Below are 24,265 nucleotides of genomic sequence, written 5' to 3'. Positions count from 1 at the left end.
GCACACCAGCCTCCTTCAGCACGTGCACGCACCCCCTGCGATTAAAATGCTACAATAGGAAATCATTCACCCCCCGGAAAAAAAATAATTCATGTCACAGATGGTGAATGTGCACTTTTCCATTCACAGCAGTGACTGGTTTGGTTACAACCATGGCATACCACCATCCAGAGACAGGATTACTTAAAATAAACCTATGTAAACACATACCCTTATATAACTTATATATAAAAGATATATCTATATATATAAGTTTTATTTGTGTATACATAGATATAAATAAGCACACACACACAAACACACATCCCCCAACGCAAAGCACAGAATGCACACATGGAAATTCTGTAAATGATGCTGAAGTGAAATATAAGAATATAATTAAGAAATTATTAGCAGGTTTAAAACTGAGTTAAAAAAAACTATTTAAAGTATTTTTAATATTTATGTTCAAGTAAGGGCCAGAATGACCACAGATTAGTACCGATAAAAAGAGCTGGCATTGTATTTCCCATGGTATGCCAAGGCTCATGAGTTATTTCTCATTGTCATTCGCCATCAGGGTGCCTCATCAACTAAAAAGAATATTTTTGTTATTTTTTTTTAGGAAACGGTGATTTTAAAGACTTGGGTTATCAAACAGTATTGTTTAGGCACCCTCAATCATAAACTAATGCTAAAAAACACACACACCTTAGAGCATCAGAAGAGAACTAGTGGGACTCAGACATCCACACCCACAGCACTCAGTGGCACAGACAGGTCTTCACAGTAAAAAAAGACGGTTATTGGAGACAAGGGATGAAAAGGTGACACGGTGGCCTTTAAAAGAGCAACACTGACCAACAGTGACTCTCCAGTAAACTTCTGAGACACCACAGAGGCTCCAAGTTCAGGAGATACACAACGATGCGGGTATTTCAGAGGTGACTGTGAGTGCAAGCTGGGTTTCAGTGGCAGCTAAAACTATTGTTTACATGTGCTCCAGGGTGATAACAAACACCTCCAACAACACTGCACGGATTGTTTGGGATATTTAGTATGGCTAAAAGCCCTGGTACCAGTGTCTTATATCAGAAATGACTTTATTAGAATGTAAATGTAGTGTGCAAGCACCAAATCATTTTAGCTTAATTGTTTCATGGAAATTCATTATATAAACGTCTAGCAATTTAAAAGAGAGATCTTCTAAAAAAAATAATTCTCCTTTTACTTTTTTTTTAAAAAAATTTTGTTAGGATTATTCACTACTTCTATTCTGATAGAAGACTCTGAAGATTACTGGTACCGTGGTGTGTATAGCCGTGGGTCGGCACACGCACGCACACACAACTGCACACCTCACTGCTACATCAACACCCTTTTAAATAGAGAGTCCCAGCTCTGGCACTGGGACCTGTACATCAGATATATTCTCTTTGTGCATTTCAGCATCATTATCACTGCTCAAGTTCCACATCTAACGCAAATCAAGGTGGACTTGGACATACGAGCAGCTTGTCCCTCATCCTCTTAAATAAAGTCACGATTTAAGTCTTGTAATTTCTTGGGATTTTCCACCGTTCAGCTGTGCAAATCCAGGCAGATGTGCAGACTGCAAAGCTGACTTCCAGCCTCTTCCAAGCCCTCACCAGTCCGGCGTTATCACACAGAGACGACGACATCGAGATAGAGTCTGTCGTAGGACTCGCGGAAGCAGAGGATGAGGAGCAGGCTGAGCAGACACGATCCTGGCAGGCACCAGTTGAACCAGGAAAACTCTGTTAAAGCAGAGAACAGACCCAACGTTAGAGTTATCATACGTGTTCTGTGTTTAGAGCGACCATAACTTGGATTGAGGGCAGGTCTGAGGGAAGCTCCGGTGTTCTGAACAAAATTCTGACAGCTCTCAATCAATACATGGTTAACACGGCCTCCAAGGATGCCGTACCTGTTTATAAAGTTTTATATATACATATGTATATATATACACCTAACCAATGCCTCTAGCTAATGTTAATCCTTCTTACTCAACCTGTTGATGGAGAAAATGGGGAAAAAAAAATAAAAATCTATCATTGCTAATGGAGAATAAAGCACTTTTGAAGACTCTACTCAGTGGTTCTTTGATTCCTGTGGATTGAAAACTAAAACAAATTAAAAGTGTAAGAAGAAGCAGGATTTGATTTTGAATCAAACCTGCTACATGGTATACGGAGGGAAAACCAATTCCTCAGAAGAAACTCGTGAGCAGTACAATCAATTCAATTTAATACTAGTTAAACAAACAGCTCCTCAGAAGCCTCTTTTTACCTGTAGACATAATGTACCTCTCTAAAAGCCTGTGTTCCACATTCAGAAAATCCTATTGTCTGGTATATAACTCCTAATTAGTAGTTTTCTTCAGTTTGGTTTTTTCCCCAAAACAAGTGCACCACAATTCCCTTTATAAAAAATCTGTTCATTTACTGAAGAAACATTGCTTTACTGAAGATGGTTTATTTCATTTTTTAAAAGTTGCCTTTATTATTAATTTAATTTTACAATATCTAAACTCTCCCTCAAGGTCTGAGCACTGCTACTCCGTTAAATCTGTAATTCATACTGCTAAAAGAAAAAGCACAATTTATATTACACAGAAGTCAGAAAGCCTAAAAAAAAAAATCTGCCTTCCAAAACCAGTAACTTTCCAACAACACCCACTCTCACCCACCAAAAACCCTTACAGATTTGTTCAGGCAGTAATCTTATTAAAACCTTAATAAAATTTTCCTAGGCTTTGAGAAGATCATGTTATGTGATGCCAGAAGTCAATAGGCAAATGCTTTGCTATTATCTTCTGTATAATACTCTTGCTTAATTGGATTAAACAGACTGTTACCAAAATATCCTAAAAGACCAAATTTAACCTGTGAATCCTCCACGTCTTTTGTGATCCAGAATTTGCGACAGCGTGAAGCTAAGGGTCGGTTTGCTTTTGTTTTTCCCCTGAAAGCCCCTGCAGAAGAGGTGAAGGAAACCACGTCCCGAGGCAGAGGTGCTGGGTCTCGGGGCATGGCCCTAGCAGGGAGGCTGAGCTTTAGAAAGGTTTCCATCTCCACCATGCTGGCTGGACCAAAACCTTCATTGTCCTGGAAAGTTTCCAGGGTTTAGATCTGTCATAGCCTTTGCAGCAACACAGTATGACGAGAAAGAAGACAGAAATGTGAATTGAAACAGAATTAAAACTACTGAAAGGTGATTTGGTCTAAAAAGCAAGACAGAGGGAACAAGATGAATTTGACTGAGTTCTGGTTTATCTGCAAGCTGCTTAAATGCCATTAGAGGATGTACTTGAATCAAAAGAAAGACAAATTTTTAAGATCGTTATCTACCTTCTAAAGGATTTTTTAATCAAAAGGAGCCAACAGCACCCACTCACATTGATCCCCCCAGTGATCACACGTGCTCTGGTGCTTTCGATCACCTGTGAAGCTGCAGCATGGAGAATGGATCGGACCAAGCACAAATTACTTGTTTGGGTTTTTTTTCCTTTGAAGAAATAGGGAAAATATTCTAAGTGTATGCAGGTTTATCCTTATCTGCATAAACTGGTATCTGCTAGAGAAAGAAATACTAGAGACAAAAAATGGCCCCAAATACCCTATTTATGAGGGAACATGTTCACTTTATCATAACTCTTCAGTCAGGAGAGAGACACTGTATCCCCATCCTCAATTATTAAGTAATTTCTAACACTGGATTGTTAGTCTGAAAAATGGTGAAAAAATTATCAGAATATTCTGTGTAATCTCTGAAGCTCAGGGTAAAACACTGGAAATGACAGTATATTGGAGTTGAGCTCACACCAATTTATATTAGTCATAAAAGCATTCTTTAAAATGTAAAGACTAAATATCACACCACCTGAGCCTAGTAGAGGTGGAATTCAGATTTTACAATGATGTATTTCAATGTCAATAGCAAAAAAAAAAAAAAATCTTGTGTCTGAGTTTGCGCTCACAGACCACACTTTGGTTGTTAACCTGCTTGTGAGCCCCTGGCAGAAACACACACAAACTGAAAATTTGCCCCAGGCTGTAACCTTCACAATTTCAAGCACAATTCACTCTGAAATTTGTCAGTCTCCTCTTGGTTATAAAACACATCACCTTAAGAAGTACATGCACTCACAATAATATGTAAAAGCTCTCAAATTTCTAATGCTTCCAAAGCAAAACAGTGTTTTACAAATCTTGCATTGTGAAGTAAACAACAAAACAAAAACAAAACATGAACCAAAACCCTTCATCTTTGAAACCCACCAATAAAGACCACTCCCATTTGAAAGCAAGATGGCTTTCTATTTTACAGCTTAGTGTAAAAACACGTTATAGTGTACTCAATGGCAAGTTGAAAGTTACATTTATGAATTTTGAAGAAGCAAATAATACTTGAGGGATGAGAAACTTGGAACACATTGATTAAAATATTGAGCAAAACACTGTTCTGCCTCATTAGCCCACTAGATTATCTAAAGGAATGAGTATTTCTTCTCTGAGCAGTGGTCAGGAGATGTTCTGGCCCTTGCAATGCTTATGTGCAACCCCCTGAACGGCGCTCACCATAAATGGAGATTTTTGCTCTGCCCCTCCTGGGCAATAGTTACACCCTGAAGCATGAGACTGGATTAGCTTTATTGTGGTTCTGAAAACCCATAGATACAAATGCTATTAATGGCCACATTACCTTTATAGAAACGCGATGGAAGTGTGTATCTTGATGATTTCTGGCTACAGCAAATTCTAAGTGGAGAATGACTCCATACATCTTGCACTAGAGCACTTCAGTTTTACTAGCATGCATACAGAAAAGAACAATTAAAGTTCTTCTCTCTTGCTGCTTCACAGGGGGATTCAAACACTCGATTATTAACAGAAATTGTATGTGCGACTCCTCCCTTCACTGACAAGGGTATGACTTCGTGGAAAACTATATTTTCAAAGTAGCTTATATTTCTTACCTGTATGGTAAAATGTGAGGAAAAACAAAAGCACTCCCATGAACACATTACTCAAAAAGGTGACAACTCCGCAGGTAATTCCTTCTGGAACAGGGTACACTGTCTCCACGAAAAGCTCAAAGAATATTGGTACACTGCTGTTGAGGAATATACCCAACAAAATGCAGGATGTGTACAGTGTAGCTAAAAAAGAAACAAAAACAGTTATTAATTTCATGCTGGCATTTTCTTCATCATGTACAGAGCTGCCAAGAATACTAATACTTGAGTAACTGAAAAATGCATCAACTTATTTTTATCCTGTGTGTATCATAAAGCATATCACATCCCACTAGTTTTAGGCAGAATGCATGCATTAATTTGGGAAAAAAAAACCAGAAATACCGATTTATCTTCTTTTTTTTCAGCAGAAGTCATGAAGACACAATCAGTGATTTGGAATTCACTTGTAAGTAAAACAAACAGAACAAAATTATGCATGCAAAGCATCACCTACAGTTTGATATACCTCTGAAATGAACAGAAACTGTTGTCCTAGACACAATTAGGACAGAGAGCAATTAATGCACCAAAGGGGAAATGGACATGGATTAACCTTTTGACTTAGCTCTAAAGGTCAAAACTAATTTTGCTTCCATTTTACAAATGAATACTATCTACCAGACATTGAGACATTAGTATTCAGCATGGCCTGAGCTGCAACATGTTGAATCCCTTTTGGCTTCAAAAGGAAACGAAGGGCACCCAGCTCCCGGCAGGAACTGGATGTATTTGATAATGCAAATTATTCAGCGCTGTACAACAAATTATTTTTTCTTGAACCAATCAATAGAAGAATAAAGACGTTTCTCCAGTAGCCTCAGATATTTTGTTCTACAGTTTCTGACACTGCCACATACTTTACAGTGCTTAGCATCTTAGTACAGGTGCTTAATATAGCTATATTATCCATTAATAAATCTATTATATCTGTTTCTGAAGAAAGAAAACTTCAAAAGAATTTAGTACCTATTTAGAAATGTAAATAGGTCTTTGCTGAGTGCTGTCTTGGGAAAGGGAAGATTTCCTGACCTGCAGCCTCAACAACCTGAGGTTACTGATCAAGCAAAAAGAATAAAGAAATGATCAGAAGGCTTGAAATTAAAAAAAAATCTGGAATAATTTCTGAAGTTTACATCAAAACGACAAGAACATGTAAAGAAAACTTTTTCAGCTACAAAAGTGTTACCAAGTCATAGGGAAATTATTTATAGCATCATTTCATTGCAGTATGGTATAAAATCCATAGATAATTTTTTTCATATAGACATATATGTTTATATAAAATAGAAACTGCATTTTCAGTTTAATTTACGTTCTTCTGTCTTGGAAAGGGTAGAACTGAAATAGCTCTGCTTCATCTTCTGTTAAGCATTGCTCAAGTTTTCAACTGAGAAACTGTGAGGAAGCACGAAACTTCCAGCTCAAAAAGAAAAAAAAAAACCAACCTAAAAATCTCCACTGTTTCTGAAAATCTGAAGAATCACGAAAAAGAGATAAAGGCATTAAGAAGCAGAAAGGACTGTCTATCAGATCCTCCATTTGTTGTGGTTTGATTCCAAGGCACAAAGACACTTCTTGCTCTACAGAGGATTTGTCTGGACAGGAAAGAGAGGACAGAAGTCCCAGCCAGAAAGATGACATAGATGGCACAACTTCAGGAGACACAGCGAGTCCTCACTTTTTTTTATAATATACCAGAATATTGTGAGTTGTTAAGAAAAAAAAGAGAAAAAAAATAACCCAACCAAATAACCCATGGGAACTTTTACAACTCTCAAATTCTCTTATAAACTGCAGAATGAAAGTCAAAGAAATCGATGCAAGGTGTGTTGAAGAGTCACAGAGAAAGGGAAAGAAGCAAAACAGTATTGAGATGCTGTTCCTAATGGGCTCTTCCAGCTAACATTGAAGAACTGATTCCCGAGTTACAAGATCCAAAAATTTTTGCTCCCAGTCCTCACCGGTATTTAAAATTTCATGAACCTCTCTTTGAACTCCTGTTTACCTCAAACAGCACAGCAAATTGCTCTACCTGTCTCTAACTGCTACCAGGTGTAGCCAACAAAGTCAAACATATTCAGCTGTTTGAAACGAACGTGTAAAGAAACATGAAGAATCTCTCAAGCCAAATGAACATCTGCCCCTCACTACACTCAACTGAAGCTATCTATAGATAACTACTTGTACCCTTTGTCTGTTCTAGAGAATATTTTTCAGCACACTCCCCAAAGAAAAGAAGGTGGTAACCAGCTGTAATTCTGTATCAGAAACTCAATGTTAATAGTCGTCGAGTTGTTGAAAGCCACGACGTCACCATGAGAAGTGGAGCTATGCGGAGAGCGTGCCAGAGGCAAAACCTCGGCAGGAAGACTGAAACCTCTTCCCTAAAGGGCAGCAGCCAGGAAAGGGGAATCGTGTGACTCCAAATAGAAACAACCTCTAGACGTACCATCTGCAGAAGCTTAGATCCACTTGAGACGAAGGCAAAAAAAAAAAAAAGATGGATCTAAGGTGAGCAGCCATTTACAAGATCAAGACTTCAAATTTTAGTCAATACAGTAGGTGTCAAAGTTTCCATAAAACAAGAGCCTTCCAAATAAATTTGATAGTTTAAAAGACGCTAGTTGAATTACACCATTGCTCATCAATGGAGCCTTGAGTAGCCTGATCTAGCTGAGAGGCGTCCCTGCCCATGAAAGGGAGGTTGGACTAGATGATCTCTAAGGTCCCTTCCAGCCTAGGCCAGTCTATGATTCTATGTACTAAGAAGACTGGACTAAAAGTGAACAAGCACAGTAACTCTGCACTTTAGAAACTACACCGTTACACTTCCTTGTCACCACAGCTTGCTGAAGCAAGCCACGGAGATACACCCCCAGCCCACAGCTCACTCTCCCGTCCGGCCAGGAGCAAAGCAGTTCCAGCGTTACCTTTTGGTTCTCCCCAAAGCATTACCTGCCTTGTGCATGCACAGCAAGAACTGCCAGCTGAATAGCAATGCCAACGCCTCAGCTGAGATGACAGGTCACACTTGGAAAACAAGGCCGAGGTATGTGCACACGTGTATTTGGAAACTAATAAGCAGAAATGTCAGGCAGAAGGACTGGCAGAATATAGCACTCAGTAGATGACAACGTAAGTTATAAGACCTAACGGAAATGACAACTTTTATCTGGTAAACCACAAAAAGAAGCCCTAAAAGGGATGCACACTTCTGAAAGCCCCCCTTACTGGCTACACAGGGTAGCAATGAGAAAATACTTTTTATTTCTTCCTTCTGTAAATCATCCAGGGTCTTTCTGACCGCTGTACAAGTTTATTAACTTGGCAACTAAGACACAAACCCAAATGGTCAACTACACAGAAGGTCTAGTTTCAGAAAAAAAAGTTACAGGAAGAAGTAAAATACGAGTTCTAAAGTGTTTTTTGCCTTTTATTTCACACACTACACAGCACACCTCATATTCCAGCTCATGGGCAACAAGGCACTGTAGTAGAGAGAACAGCACCTCTTTAATGGAGAACATTTACTTTCCATTACAGCAACCTTGAGTTGAACATAATTACCATGATTTTATACTGCAGAAGAACAGCTGCTAAAGTTACAACAAATGATTTTTCGATTAAGACAATCTCGATGACAGTCATTGGAAATGACTATAAGGATATGCTGACACACAAAAAAAAAAGAAAAAGGAAACGAGAACACTTACTGAGAAGCTAATATTGAATCCTAAAGGCTAACAAGGACAAACAACTAGATTGGATAGGCATACACTGGAGAAGCGTGCCATGCTGTTAGTATTAAAAAAAAATCATTTTCTTAGGAAAAGGAATTAACTGTCTATGAAGCCATGTGCAAAGTTGTGCACCCAAGACAGTGGCAGCTGTGGACATCAATAAAGAATGAAACTGGACTGGTTTTTTTTTAAACTGTCTTGATTAATGCCATGTTTTAAAGATGTTTGTGTGAATTAAGCAGCTATTTCTCGGGTTGGCCACTGCAAAAAGATCAGGAAAGGCAAAACATCCATCTGAAGCACAGCTGCTTCAGAGAATTGGCCTGGAGCTGCCACAGCAGGCGGCTGGAGCTAAGCTTTGTCATGACATCTTCTGCAACATATTTAGCGATTTACTCTTAAACTATGCCACCACTAAACGTATAACTGCACAGTCCGACCCAAACCCAAATGAATAGAAGGACTTCCACTGATGTAAACAGTCCTTATCAAACCACTTGCATTCACATCTCAGCTGATTTTTAACAAAGAATATGAAATACTACCATTTTTTCCTTTAAAAAAATATTTTTTTCCAGATAAATTTACAAAGGAAATGCAAACACTCTAGAGCAGTATCAAGTGCAGGCAGGTGGTACAGTATCTTCTTCCAAAGTCCTCTGCCAGAAACTCTTGAACTCTGTACATGTTGTAACAGTTCTCAGAATAAGGGAGCCAAGACTCACACAAATTTCGTATGGATGAACAGTAACGTAAGTACAACTGAGTGTGTTCCCTTGGATGCAGCATACAACTTAAAGCAAAACTTACAGAGATCTAGGGCACTTTGTTGTTGCCCGTTAAAACAGTATCCCAAATGCCAAAACGAAAGGATAATGGCTGATGCAGATGGATGTTTTCCTTGACTTCAGTACTTTAGTGTCCTCACAAATGATCTGAGCAGTTCAAGGTTAGTTCCTACCAAACTCTCTGAAGACTGTTAAAGTGGAATGAAACTTCCTTATAATTTAATTCTTGCTACTGGCCATGGGAAGACTAGTCATGGAAGAAGTCCCCCTTAATTTTTCCATGAGATATTTGACTCCCTCAAGGTAAGACAGTAATTTTTACTGTAATTCATTTATAGGAACAAAAAAATACAATAGAAGAAGGATGTCCCTGTAGTGCACGTTTATAACATCAATATGTTTCATATCCAGATTTTCATTCCAGCATGAGCTGATCAAATTCTTACCTCGTGATATAGTTATGAAAGTAACCAAAAATCTGATCAAATTGGATTTGTTCAATATACTTCCCAAGAGAAATGCAAGTAGAACTCGCTTCGAAAGCAGAGCATTCACTTTAGAGAATCAAAAAGTGAAGAAATTACTGAGTGAACCTCAAAAAACAAACAAAAAAAAGGGTGGGGTAGAAACCATACGATATTTGAGGCTTGCTATCAATTTATATGTAAAGTGGCCAGATTTGCAGATATTCATCCCTGAAATGCTCTTCCCAAATTTCAAGCGCTGTACACTAATTAACACTGGGGTTTTAACTGCTTTTAAATAAACCCCTTAAATTAGCTCTTCTTTAAGCATTCTTCTATCTGTGGATTCACAGAAGCCTTCAGGAAGACAAAGGTCTTTATTGCCCTCTTATGAGTGGGAAAAGCACAACAGGAGTGGGGGTAACGATTTGCCCATGGCCATAAGCAGGTTAATGCTGAAGCTAGAAAAAGGCCACTGTTCTATCCTCTGGGTCCCCCTGCTTTACACTTACCAAGCACATCTTGTTTATAGTAAAGAAATTAAAGTCAAAGCATAAAACAATCAGTATTAAATGACTAACAACTTGCTTTTTCAACACTGTGCTTTGTAAATGAGGACGGGGAGACAGATGCGTTTATAATGTTCAATCTGTTGAACCTGAAAATAAAGTGAAGGCTGCTTAACCTAAATATAGTCATCAGCTCACGGACTTGCCATCGTATTCAGAGTATCTGCCATGCAGCACTTTTGTAAAGCAAAATTCTGCTGAATGTGCTCATAAATATTAGAATATTCTTGATACGCTACACTGCAAACATTCAATCTGAGCTGCGAACAACTAGTGTTGCATATCAATTCTTGGAAAATGCTAGTATTTGTATCCAGAGATACTACCAGCAATACAAAGTGGCAAGATACTGAAACTGGCATTACTATGCCTTACACAATTATTTTGGGTCAGAGTATCCCATTGTACATAAATTCACATAATGAAGTTCAGTACAAAGCAAACGAACAATGGACTTGGCAAAGAGAAATAGATCAGCAGCTGCATTGGGAATTCAATGGAGAAAACTATTTTAATGCTCAACATGTACATAAAATTGTCTTTGAAACTTGCTGAAAAATGCAAATAACATACATGAAAATTAAAATTTCTTACAAGAAAATTCAAGCTTGTTTAAAGTGCAAACTGATTCCAGAATCAAGGGCTTTTAAGAGCTGTGATTAGCTGATGAGAGGTGTTTTAGACAGACGATACAGTAGCTATGAATGGCTCCGTATCATTACTGCCTTCCTTGCTTTTTTTCCCCCCCCACACCAAGAGTTATAGTTCATACACATGACTCCAAATACACTTCGTATAAAACCTTCTGGAGGTATATTAAGAAGTCAGCAAGTGACAGAAAACTTGTCTTGCTCTGTGGCAGGAGAAAAAACAGAGCATATTATGATAATGCAGAGCAGTGCAGGCATTACACAATACAAACAAAGCTAAACAGCATCATTTGAAGAAAACACAAAGCAGTCATTAATTTTTAATATCCACATTAAAGGTCTCCATTCTAAGTAATTACATTCTGTAGGAAATATCTGTAGATGATGTCGTGCCTATTTACAAGGAATTAGGAGAATATTATACAAACAAGTGGTGGGAAAGACATTTTGTTGTGACCATTTTTTCAAGCACGATTCCTCCCCCAATACTTAAACCAGACATTACTAGGCCTGCTACAAAGAACACTGATTAGAACAGGGGAGTTGTTTGTTTGTAATTTAAAGACAAGGCTTTAGAGATTTTCTTCCCTTTCCTTTAGGGTGAATGATTGACCAAACTCTCTCATCTTTTTAGCATTTTAAAAGCCTACTTGAACGGGAACATGCCCATCAGAGAGACAGCAAGAGGTGGGCAGGGCTTTCAGAAGAGTGGAGCAAGCACTAGACCTACCACACAGTATCCAAACACTAAACCAAAAAGACTATTTTTTGACCCGGGAAACCACTGGCAGGGTCTACCTACGGATGCAAACTTTACTCATGGATCAAGCAGCTGCTGGGTAAGATGAAGCAGATGATGTTCTTTAACCAGCCTTCGTCTCTCTGCCTTAACCCCCAGGTCAGTGCAAAGGATCCCATGAGGTATCTTCCACACCAAAATAACTGCCCTGATCCAGGAAAACCTCCCTTTTAACTGTACCAGCATCCATCAGGTCATGTGGACATTTTAGCAGTTTCCAGGTCTTTTGGCAACGCTTGTGGTTTTGCAGGGCAATGACTCAGCTGCTCAAAAGAATCACATGGGAGGAAGGGCAAGAGAGGAGGGGGAAGCCCCTCCTCAAATGGGAGCTAGTTGGTTGGAAGGGAAAATCTCCTTGCCAGATCAAATGTACAACCCCATAACTTTCTGTAGCAGTCAGCTTTGAAGCCTGCTCGCTCTGCCTCAGCGTTTCAGTAAATCTGGAAGTGTGGATTGAGATCCACCACTGGCTTTGCAGCAGCACCAAGCCTAACCCTTGTGCTCTTTGCCACAGGACAGGAAGAAGTTGAGGAGCCTATTAAACCTTCCGGCAACATCGAACCCCGTCGCTCTCAATAACACTGCAATCCCTGCTTTGCACTGATGCCTGCAAAGTTGCTCTGGGATACAAAGCATGACACAAACCTCCAAAAAAAAAAAAAAAGAGAGAGAAAAAGATGACAAAAAAAGGAAAAGGAAAAAAATTACAGCTACTTTTGGTTTGCACCTCTTCCAGCTCTACTAAAACACACGTATTACCTGGAAGTCTCTTCAATACTGGTCCACAGCGACTTCCACCTTAACCAGCTACCTCAGATCACTTCCCAAAGCTGCCAAAGGCTTGCATTTGACCTCCTACGTTTATACTGTGATCTACTCTGCATCTCAAACTTTTAATTAAAAGAAGACAAGAAAAAAAGTTTATCCAAATCAATTCAAATGTACCGTTTCTCCCAATTATTGTGGAATGCAGAGGACATCATCATATTGGATCATTATATTGAAGAATAATCTAGCATGAAGTCCTATAAATTAGCTTAAATAGCTTGTGTCTTTTCATCCGTAAGAGCATATTTCATAAAGATATAACGCTGCTTTTCTGTGTACAATTGAACAGGCACATTACATCTATTTTATAGGAACTTTAATGAGAAAAGGCTGATAGGAACTCCTCCGCCTGTCTAAGAAGTCTGAACATTATACCAGAGAAGAAAAAAGAGATCTTATTTGGTGACTACACATTAGGCCCTGATGCTTTAGATTGCCTTTTTCTAAGAAATGCACCATATTGCCTGCATTTCTGTTCAAAACAAGCTTGTTTTTTATAGAAAAGGGTTCAACATTTACAGTGACATATATAAGAGGAGCACAGACAGAACACTCTAAAATAAAATTTACAAGTCAATCTAAGGAATCATCTATTTAAAAAGAAACATTAGCTGCATGAAAAGAACAACCCAATCCCCAGACTTTTATCAAGGGATGCCAGTTTAGGATACTTTGTACCAAACCCCAAATACCTTACATGCTTTTATGCCCTGACAGCGGATCACTTTTCCGGAATAATCCACCACAACACACTTACACGCTATAAACAAGTAAGCATTCTTCTAGGACCTATATTGCATGCTGAATTCTTTACAGAAGATAAAATAAAATTAGAGACAGAGCTCCATCAGTTTTGTTTCGAATCCCTGGTGACTACATACGTAACGGCTTTCCCCTCTTGAAACTTCTCTGCTTTATTCTTATGCATAGACTTGAAGGGACATTTATGTGTTTGGCTTGCTGCATCAATTCAGAGGACAGTTACTGTACAAATTCACATTCCTGCAGGCTTGCAGTGATGAGGCAGAGTAGCATAAGAAATAAGCTTTTGTTGCAATTATTTTAGATTTGATGGAAAAGAAAAACGTAGCCTTTTGGTACGAAAACAGCCACCACGAAATTTGATTTATTTAGCAATCAAATTGTGTTTTCTTTAAGCAGAATTTTGTTAGAAATATTTGAAATTTCAAGATAAATCACAAATGTGACCTATCCATCCAGATGGTGTTTCTCCTGAATTGATCACGTATTTCAATTTGCTGTACCAACTTTAGTTTATAGTTGTGACATATTCAACGCACCAAGGACACTCATTGAAACTCAAAGTTAGTCTGAGTAAAACAGTACTTTATATAATACTCTCCACATCAAAGTCTGTATTAAAAATGGGAAAAAAACAATTTTCGTTTCTCCTGCAATGCATAGACTTGCCTATAACAAAGATGGCACATTATTTAAAATGGATTTGCAGAATTCTTTAATAGATAATTTTCAAAAATCTTAATGGCTTGGTTTTTCTGTACCTCATTACTCTGTTGAAGGTCTTCGAATCACAGGTGGATCAGTCCTTTGGTGCAGACAGTAAGGTGAAGGACAGATTTTGAAGAACTAAGCAGTGCTAATTTTCAACTAAGGGTACAGCTCGCTGGCAGCCTGTGTGGACCTCTGAGCTTTTCCCCCACTCGTGCCAACAGCTTTTGTCCCTGTCTTTTTGAGGCACAGGCTGAGTTAATTTTGGGCTGGAAGAGTTCCCTGAACCTGCATGCAGGTGCAAAAAAAGAGGACAGCACAGTGCAGGGATAGATTTAGATGTCTGAAAGTACTGTGGGTCACCTTGAACTGCACCATGTGTTCCCAATAATTAATGCAAGTTTCAAAACCCTAAATTCCCAGACATGTCACTGTTTCTCACACGCAAGCCCACTCCCATTCATCTGCATGTATTAGTTTATTTCTGACCCGTTTTTCAAAAGCATTCAAATATGAAAAACACTCAGTCTCAACATAAATGCATATTTTGCATTCTTATTATTGGGTTTTGTTAGTTTTTAATATTTTCATTAATTTATTCAAAGCTGGTACAGATATTTCAGATTCAACAGGTTTTCTAAATCTTTTTTCCTCTGTCTTGGTGAAACTACTGTATTACTGAAGATACCAAACCAGGCTATAAAATAATTCATTTAAGACTGCAAATATTTGCCTGTAATACCAATTATACAGGAATTAAAGTTACCAGTAACAGGAACTAAAATCATTGTTGATACCTGTGGTTAAAGGCAGATGAGTGACACTAGTTAGACAGGTGAGAGTGAACCAGGTTGATGCTAATGTTGCTCCAGATAAAAGCAGCAGCAGTATAAACTTCAGCATGCCCCTGATAAAATCTGCAAATCTAAAATAAAAGCACAGATCAGAGCAGTACCAATGCTGATTTTATCTTATTTAAATGTGATGCTTGACAATTAATTCAGTGTATTCTCATTAAACATTTTGGAGACTACAAAAACAATTCAAAAAGCATTTCTCTTCTTCAGAAAAAAGGCACTTCTATAGCATGGGGATATTTCTAGCTGTGAAGCTGAAGAGCCATGGATTTTTTAGCTGTCATAAAATAACAACAAAACCAGAACAATTCTCAAGGTATCAACTGAAAACACTTGATATACAGGAAGGGTTGTTCTGTTGGGTTTTTTCCTTCTGCATTTGTTGGACACATCATCACACCACTACTTACTTTGCTGTTTTGTCAGCGTTTGCCAGTCTCCCTTGGCAGACAGGCCGCTCAACTAGCATACGAGGAGGCTGCTGCATTTCATTCAAGACAGAGTTAAGTGTGAAGATTCATTCCTGTGGGAAATGACAAAACTCCAAATACCAGAATCCCTAGATCGAAGTTGACAAGGAACAGCTTCTGAACCCTCGGATGCATTGGCAACGAAGCTCTCGGTGGCATGGGCAAAGCAGGTACTCCTTACACAGGTGGTCACTTTGCCAGGGGCTGTTTTGGGCTGAAACGTTCCAGAAATCAAACGCTTGGTGCTGCTCCTCTCCTGTATGTGCCTCACTGACAGTCTGGGGGAGGACAGTCCCACAAGTCCTTGAGATATCTGGCTCTTACGCAGGGGGAAATAGAATCTTTGTATCACCTGATGGTACAACTGTTTTCTTCATATTTTTTTTTTCCTTTTTCTTTCAAGGAGCCTGAATGCATTTGAGCAGTGCTCACATGGCATAATTATGAGTGCAACTGCTCTTTTCAAAAGGGATTTCAACACTGCTACTAAAAAAGATACATTAGAAAAGGCAATGTCATTTATCCACTAGTAATTTTCTATAATCTCCTGCTTAAGAGATGTGAGTTTGAGCCGGACAGGATAGTTAGGTATGTCTAAAGAATGTTTTCTGCCCTCGTAGCCTCCTACCTCAATTAGGCTAACAGCAGCACAATCCAGCTTGGTTGGTCCATGATTAAATTTGTCTGTCAGTTGTCTTCTCTGCCTTGACAAAGATCATTGTACAGGCAGATACCTTACAGCTTACTTGACAAAACAGACAAGGCTATCAACATACTGAGAACTAGGAACCTCAGCTCCACATATACCCTAAGAGATGTATGAGTAATGCAATAAAAAAACCCCAAAACTCCCAACAAAAACCAACCCAAAAAAAAAAAAATCCCACTTCCTTCCTCTTATTTTGATTCTCCCTGTGCTTCAAGTCCACACTGAATTTAGCAGTGAGTAATTAAATACACAGCAGCAGCAGATCAATGCTGCATATAATCTTAAAAGTTTATGACTGCAGCGTTCAAGTGGCTTATGCATTAATCTCCAATAGTCAGAGGTTAGCGGCTACTGTTGTTTTTGTCTGACAATCCACAGCCAGCAATCTGAATCACTGTTGTTTGCCAGTTTCTTTAATTATTCTTTGGGATCACTGGGATCAAAATCAACAAGTTTAAAAGCTTCTCAGAAGCATCTCAAAGTGCAAACTTTCAGCTTCTTCTACTGAGACTCCTTGCTTTGCCTGCTGACAGACAACATTACTATTCCCTCACCTTGTAGGCAAGGGCAGTTACATATATCCCATCTAATGAAACATAGCATGAGAAATACTGGCCTTCTGGGAGGGACATTCACAGACAACAGGTCCAGAAGGGATCTTTAGGAGGTCCTCCATCTCTGTCCCATCACCAGGGATATGTGGAGATGGAAGGATGATGCACAACTAAACTATCTTGAACGGTTAAATGGAGCAAATGTTTACCTCTACCGAGTAGCTGCAACTCTTTTTAAAGATCCTGGAGTTTGGGTATCAGCGTGCTCCAAGGAGCTCTCAGATATCACATGACACCAGAAGGGTCAAATACAAATTTATGCAGCTACTGAATCCAGCCAGCAATAGAAATAATGGGAAGAAAAATGATATAGCAAGCTAGCCTGAACTTGGTAAATCAAGGATCATCTTCATGTCTCGTTACAAAAGAATAAGGGCAACTTTAAATCTTCAGAATATTTGTTTCAATCAAGAAATGAGAGGAATTATTTTTATCCTCTGATCGCAGTATTTGCTTTCCAAACTTTCTGTTCTGTTTAAATCCTTCTTCATCACCTGGCATGTAACAGGATGTCGGCAGCTGCTAATAAAGTAGGCACACCAGGAGAGGAGGTGCATACTTACCCAGACACAGATCTCTGGCCCTACAGCTGGTCACAGTCTCCTGCAACCCAGTAAACCCAGCCCCAGGCTGGATCCTACAGTTAAAATTGCAAACCTGAGTTGCTGACAACACTCTCTGTTGCAAATGAGATTATGACCACACCATAAAGTTTCAGCATTTTGACTATACCGCAAGAAGTGGGAAGAAAAACTGAGCCACGAAGGACAAAACCCCAGAAGCAAATGTGGCAAGAAATAAAAAAAAAGGGGAAAAAAAAGGGAGAAAAGGGAATAAATTTACATTTCCGTGCAATTACATGAATGTTGCTCTTTGGCACTGCTTTACTCCAAACCAGTACCCTTTGAAGCTGTCAGCAAAGGGTATTGCACCTACCAGCTGCCCAAAACATCCCAGGGTTTTCAATTAGAAAAATGCCTCCACAAATCGGCTAAACATATCTAAGTTCATGGCTATCAGGACAGCAGTGGGTGGAGAGCAGGAGGATTTATGTATTGCGCTGAGGAAAACTTGCACCATTTTGAGAACGAGATAGATAAACAAATTTCCAAACTGGGTATTACGTTAAAAACAGATGATTTAACACCTACTATGATGTGCAGGACCAAATGCTTCAGGGCAAGGCTCAGCTTGTTACAGTTCTACATGGTAGAATCTGCATTGACAAAAATGGAAGGATCAAATTCCTAAACTGCACCAATTCTGGTTTGATAAATTAGCTGGGGGGGGAAAAAAAAGGAGGAGCCTCCTCCCCTCAAAAAACAACAGCTTCTTGAGAGATGGTTAAGGGAGAGAGCTGCTTGCTTGGCAAATCACAGTTCTGACACTGAAATACATCAACTTGTCAGCCCTGACAAGAATCATTACTTAATTTTCCTAATTACAACTTTCAGCAGATTACAGTCAGACTCGTCATTGATTCAACCCTACACAGATAAATGCTGAATAGGCCTAGGAGGGAAGAGTCATCCATCAACAGTGACAAATCACCTCCTCCCTCCCTTTCTGTATGCAAACCCTCCCATTTGAACCGTGTATCGCCCAAGTTAGAAAGACATATTTGGAGACAGACTGTTGGTATTTTTTTTTTAATTCACTCAAAAGAAAAGCTCTGAATGCTACAAAATACTGGTATTCAACACAGATGAAAATACATTTTGAAGCAGTTAAAGAAACTGTCAGCATTTCCTGAAACTCAACCCAGGCAATATATTAAATAAATTAATCTACCATAAAGATTGAGATTCGCATATTGGCATTGAGTCAGCAGATTCTCTCCTACCAAAGTGAGATGCTAAGAGTGCCTCTCTACTACTGACATGTTGCAAATATACCAGAGATTAACTCGTGATGAAAAAGACTGAACTGTCACGCTACCTGCTTCAGCATATAACCTGCTACAGCACCTGTATCATTTACAGCAGTTGGTTTAAAAAAATCTACTCTTCCTAGAGAAAAAAAAAAGTCGTTCCTGAGCTCAACTAATCAAAAGCAACTCTTTTAAGAGGAAATCAGGGTGTGAACTTTGTTTCAACAGATTTAAGTCCTTTGGCCTGCATCTGGAGTGGACACAAGGGAGGCGCTCGTTTTTCTTCCCTAGGTCAGGAGTTTTTTCTTCTCCCTCTGTCGCAGTTGCTAGGCAGCCTCAAAATGTCAGGACGAGAAACCTCACACTTCTTTATGCTTTGTATATTCTGATGATGCACAGCAAGTGAAAGAAGAGAGCTTCAATTTCTGTCCTGAAAGGACAGCAATTGGGCACAATCCCACAATGACTGCAATGATGACAGACCCCTGCACTTGTGCTAAACTCACTGCAGAACTGGAGTCCAAAGACTGGGCATACAGAAGTCAGGACAATGCTTAGGTATCCCCATGCAAGGGAAACGTGTGATTGGTTTTAATGAGTTTTATAAAGTCACTGCTTAAGTGCCTCCTGTAAGACTTTTCTCCCTCCCTCCCTCCCTTTTTTACAAGGGTTATTGACGAAGAAAAAGCAGCAGCTTTTTGGAAGCAAATTCAATTTTTTGCTCTTCCACTCCCCATGCTATTGGCATTTGTGATAGCTAGAGAGAGCTGTGCTTGGATATATAAAAAAAGTAGTTATACTGTAGCCCACAGCAGTACAGAAAAAAAACCAGTTAGGCCACATAGGAGTACAACAACCTGGCCAAAATAGTCTCAGACTAATATCTCTATGGAGGAATGTAACGCTATTGTGGGTAGGCTGCCTGTGCTACGTTTCCAGGATCGCTTCAGGAATCAATATGCCCAAAAGCGTTGATGGAAGGGGATAGACACTGGTTTCTTCAGTGCTTCCAAATATGCTACAATGGGTTCTGCCTCATACCAGGCACTTGAATTCACAAGAACTGTGTTTAAAAGGAGCACAGAGGAAGCACTTGTCAGGAGTAACAGTATGACTTATCAAACTAAGGTATATGCATGTAGAGTACTCAACTCCCAGCACCCACTAATGTGCAATATACAAATTATTGCTCTACGAGAAATGCATCATAACCACAGAACGCATTTTCCATTTCAAGTTTCTAGAAGATGAGAGAAAACTATTTATGTTATTAAGAAGATAAGCTAAATGACAATCACAGTTGAAGAAATTCAAAAGAACCTATAATTATTCCTACCTTGCCATTGCTATGCCAACAACACAACCTCCAACTATAGACCAAAATCCAATCCAGCCTGCATCTACCTGACAAAGCAAAACAGAGAGAAATGTGTTAAAGAAAATAAGATGATGTTACTTTCAAAACTAACAGTGTGCTAGCAAGCTGCTAGCAAGAGCCCTCAACAACAATCTGAAGCACAAGACTTTTTCCAGGATATTCAAAAGGAAATAAACTCACTAAAAGAAAGTATGATTAAGTAGCTTATGCACTAAACGTGACCTCTTTTTATAAAATCTGAGTAACGTCCTCTGGATTTTAAGTCATTCTATTAAAAGCTTAGAAATCCTCTTCTTCCCACTTTATCTTCTCTACTTGGTAAATTTTTTTTTTAACTAATGGTGCAGCAGCCAACAATACTCCTGTTTACTTATCTGCCTCTTCCTTCTTGTCAAAAAGCGTGTATGGTTGTGAAAATACCCACTGCTGCTGGAGAGCCAGCATGGAGAATAGTGACTGGTTGGGATGCCAATGCTACAGTTTATTTTGTTTAAAATTTCATGAGAAAAGTGGTCCATAACTATTAATAGCAGCTTAAACATAAAAACTTGACAAAATTGTATGATAGTACAAAATAAAAACATGCCACTTAGAAAACAGCTGCCAATCATCAATCCGGAGATACTTACTTGGCTTACGTGAACTGGCGTTAATATCAAATCCAGAACACCAGACCAGCCAGAGAAAACACCCAGTGGTATAGCATAGGCTAAAGCAATCATCAAGAATCGGAAATTGCTGTGAAGACAAAAACCATATGCAGTTAACTGCAGCTTATATTAGAAATTGCTGCTAAAGTCAATGACACCCTAGAACCTGTATTCTGCCCATCAAGAAAAACAGCAGAAGTCTGAAGTCTGAGCCAGGAAAAACAAGAAAGGTATCCAGCCACATCACTGAAACTCCAGTGGCTGAGATGTGACTGCCTTAGCACTGTGATAACAAAAAAAGCCAGTCTCTCCACACAGTTCAAAGATTTTTCTAACATGCTGGGCTCATTTATCTCTCATTTCCACAAGCAATTCTTCCATGCATTTGGCTGGGCACCCTACTTAGCCTAAGTGTATGTCAGGAACAATAAGCACTAATTTAAATGACAAAAAGCATATTTCGAGAATAAAATCAGAGATTCATACTTCTCAAAGTGTCTTTTTTTAAAAAAAACACACACCAAAAACAAAACCAAAAAACCCAAATCTCATTTTACTTCTCTTTATTTTGATGAAAGGTAGGGAGAGCTCTGGGAACGAGATGGGTACAGTTGCAAGAGTGGAAAATTCTGACAGTTTGAATTGTCAAAAACCAGACACACGCATAACATTCTTCTCTAAACAGTCAATGTCTTGTTTTTTCCTCCCAAATAAAATTATTCAACCTTTAGTATTCAGTGAAGATGAAGCAGTCAAAGCTGTGTCATCATCTTCATCATACGTGGCTAAACAGGAGTTGGCAGACAAATACCACCACCAATTTCCCCCACCCACCCACTGCAACTGAAAGCAAATGTGAAATCTTTTCTAGGAGACATCCAAATTTTCCTCAGAAATGTTTCAATTCGGGAATAAAAACAGAAAATATACTTTGGAGTCTGCAACAGTTATACTTTAAAGTGAAGAGCTTTTACAGTGATTCCAAGGTTAGCTGATGGGATATCTGTAACCACAAAACGTGGCTACCCCATTCCCAAACCATTTATACAAAATTGATCCTGATCAGTACCGGCTCCTTGGCACGCAGCTGCAATTTGATAGTACACAGTTATGAAAGCCAAGAGGGAGAGAAAGAGCTTCAAATACTCTCCAAAACACTGAGAGGTTCGCAGCTTACACTGTTTTACTCCCCTAGAAGATCCATTCACAGCACAGCAGCCAGTGTTTTTTTGCACTGTTCTCGTTCACACCTCCTCTTCTTGAATAACACATTTCTATCACATGAACATACTCTCCTCTTTCAATACCATTCATGTCAGATTTATTTTTTTAATGCAAAGAAAAACAACTCCCAAACTTTCAGCTCTTCTACACACCACTTATATTTCTCTGAATGCTAAAGGAGTCATTCTGGCAACTTTTTTTCTCTCAAGAATACTGTACTCTTATCCTAGTCTCTCTTGTAGCATCTTGGCATCTCTTAAGGCAGGTTTTCTGGTGCTATTTAATACTTATTTAATACTATCCATGTAAAAGCAGCATCTGTAGAACAAAACAAAAGGGAACACTTTGCATGGACATTATACAGCCATGCCACAGACTGCAAAGAGGCAACAAATCCGAATGCACTCTTCCAAAATAACATTTGTAAATATCCAAAATCTTAGGCTACCTGAACCTGGCTTTCATTAAAGAGCTACTTTTGATAGAGTGAACACTTTGTAACTTGCTTGACGGAGATCTCCTGTGGCATATTTGTCTTCTGTCACTAGAACAGAGAGACAGACTGTTAGGTGAGACAGCCATGTCCAGCTCTGGTACCAATCCTAGAACATCAGCTCTTCAACACGACATTCTCCAGCGGCGGAAGCTACCACGCTGCCTAGTCTCCAGAATAAGGAAGGTAACCAGGAGAGAGGGTGGGTGGCAGTGACAAAGTAGCACCGAATGCCAGACACCATCCTGTCCCCTTGTCTAGCAACAGCTAGCACTGGCTACATTAAGTGCTACAGCTATTTGAAACATATATCTTAAGTGGCAGCTCTGCTTGTCATGGCTCAAATCACTTGTGTTTGTTTTCGCAATTTTGCAATTGCTCCACTGAAAATAGAAAAATGTGCTGTCTGCCACACCATCAGTTGGTGAACCCGCGCCGTTTTCCATCGTATCAGCCCTTCTGACAGGATATCAGCATTAGCCTCTCCGTTAAGCCATTCTGCTGGAATACAAATTGGCTTTTTCTTCTGTGTTTTCAGAAACCTACTTAACGCCACTAGAATCTGTAAGACAGGCTGGTTCAGAGGGGAGCCCCATCAAAGTCAGGCACCATTTTCAGAATAATTTTGACAGTACCTATTAACATCAGGCACACACTGAGCAGCTTCCATCACTGCATGGTGATGTCATATGAAAGTTTCACTAAAGAAATACCGATGTACAAAAGCTCTGTTATAGAATTTCAAAATTCTTTACACAGTCCCTTGAAAACACAAAAGGCACATGACTGGCTAAAAGCATCTGATTACTTCAAAGCAAAAATCATGACGTTTTCTTAATGCAGATTTTAAGAATTATCAACTACGTACTCGTATTAGAATTATTTCCATGGAAATTCACGTAATACACTTAAATACGAGGGAAAAAAACCCCAAACAAGTCATATTTGCTTCACCCAACAAATTGAGCAAGAGCACTGTACTTCTAATGGAAACTCAAACTGCACTTATCATGGTGTGCAATAGACTGTTAAAAGATTTGGGCTTAGCTCCCAAACTGTGACTAATCTGTCGTCTCCCACTGCAGGCTGAGAGAGTTGGTATCGGGAGATAACCAGCGATCAGCTAATTGCTACAATCTGTCAGAAGCAGGAATCCTCCACATCAGGAGGAAGAAACAAATTCCTAAGCAATTCTCAAAAAAAGGATTTCCAGGGGATGGCTGACCCTAAGAAGGTATGTATAACGTAACTCTGCAAGAAGCAGCTCATGGAGACGATTGCTGAAGGACTTGAAGGCATGAAGGAGTGTAGGAGTTCCAAGAATGTGAGAGATCCCTTTGGCATCCAAGGAAAAAAGGTCAATGACTTCAATTGTAAAGTTATGCTACGCAGCTTTATTTTGAAGTAATAAAACTGCAGCCTAGGGGAGAGAAGAGGGAAATGAAGATCTCAATTCTCATGAGTGGTTTTGGTGCATAGCTGGGTCAGCCCCTCAGCTCACGCACATCCTGAACGCCTTGCACAGTTTGTATACCAGAGGGTAAGTTTGAAATAAGGGGAAATCATGATTTCCTGGTACTCGTCAGCTGATTACCTTCAGTCTACACTGTTAAGTCAAAAGAAAGGCTCTCTGTGCCAAGAATTATGCAGCCCTAGATTAGGCAGGCAACAG

The 24,265-nt window shown here is 39.2% G+C and overlaps 1 protein-coding gene across 1 annotated transcript in view; it reads right to left on the bottom strand.

Annotated features, from left to right (window-relative positions):
* Nucleotides 1-1,641: 1,641 nt before the first annotated feature.
* The window catches only part of DIRC2 (disrupted in renal carcinoma 2), a gene marked incomplete at its 5' end in the record, with an annotated part of 42,666 nt that continues 20,042 nt past the window's right edge, over nt 1,642-24,265 (bottom strand). The window contains 5 exons of the mRNA XM_009866317.1: nt 1,642-1,757; nt 4,979-5,161; nt 15,126-15,253; nt 20,185-20,252; nt 20,856-20,964. Coding sequence (XP_009864619.1) covers nt 1,642-1,757; nt 4,979-5,161; nt 15,126-15,253; nt 20,185-20,252; nt 20,856-20,964 — 604 coding nt within the window. The remainder of the gene's footprint in view (nt 1,758-4,978; nt 5,162-15,125; nt 15,254-20,184; nt 20,253-20,855; nt 20,965-24,265) is intronic.

Source organism: Apaloderma vittatum, unplaced genomic scaffold (genome assembly GCF_000703405.1).
Source record: "Apaloderma vittatum isolate BGI_N311 unplaced genomic scaffold, ASM70340v1 scaffold19723, whole genome shotgun sequence".
Lineage (NCBI taxonomy): Eukaryota > Metazoa > Chordata > Aves > Trogoniformes > Trogonidae > Apaloderma > Apaloderma vittatum.
This window is presented reverse-complemented; position numbering and strand designations above follow the sequence as displayed.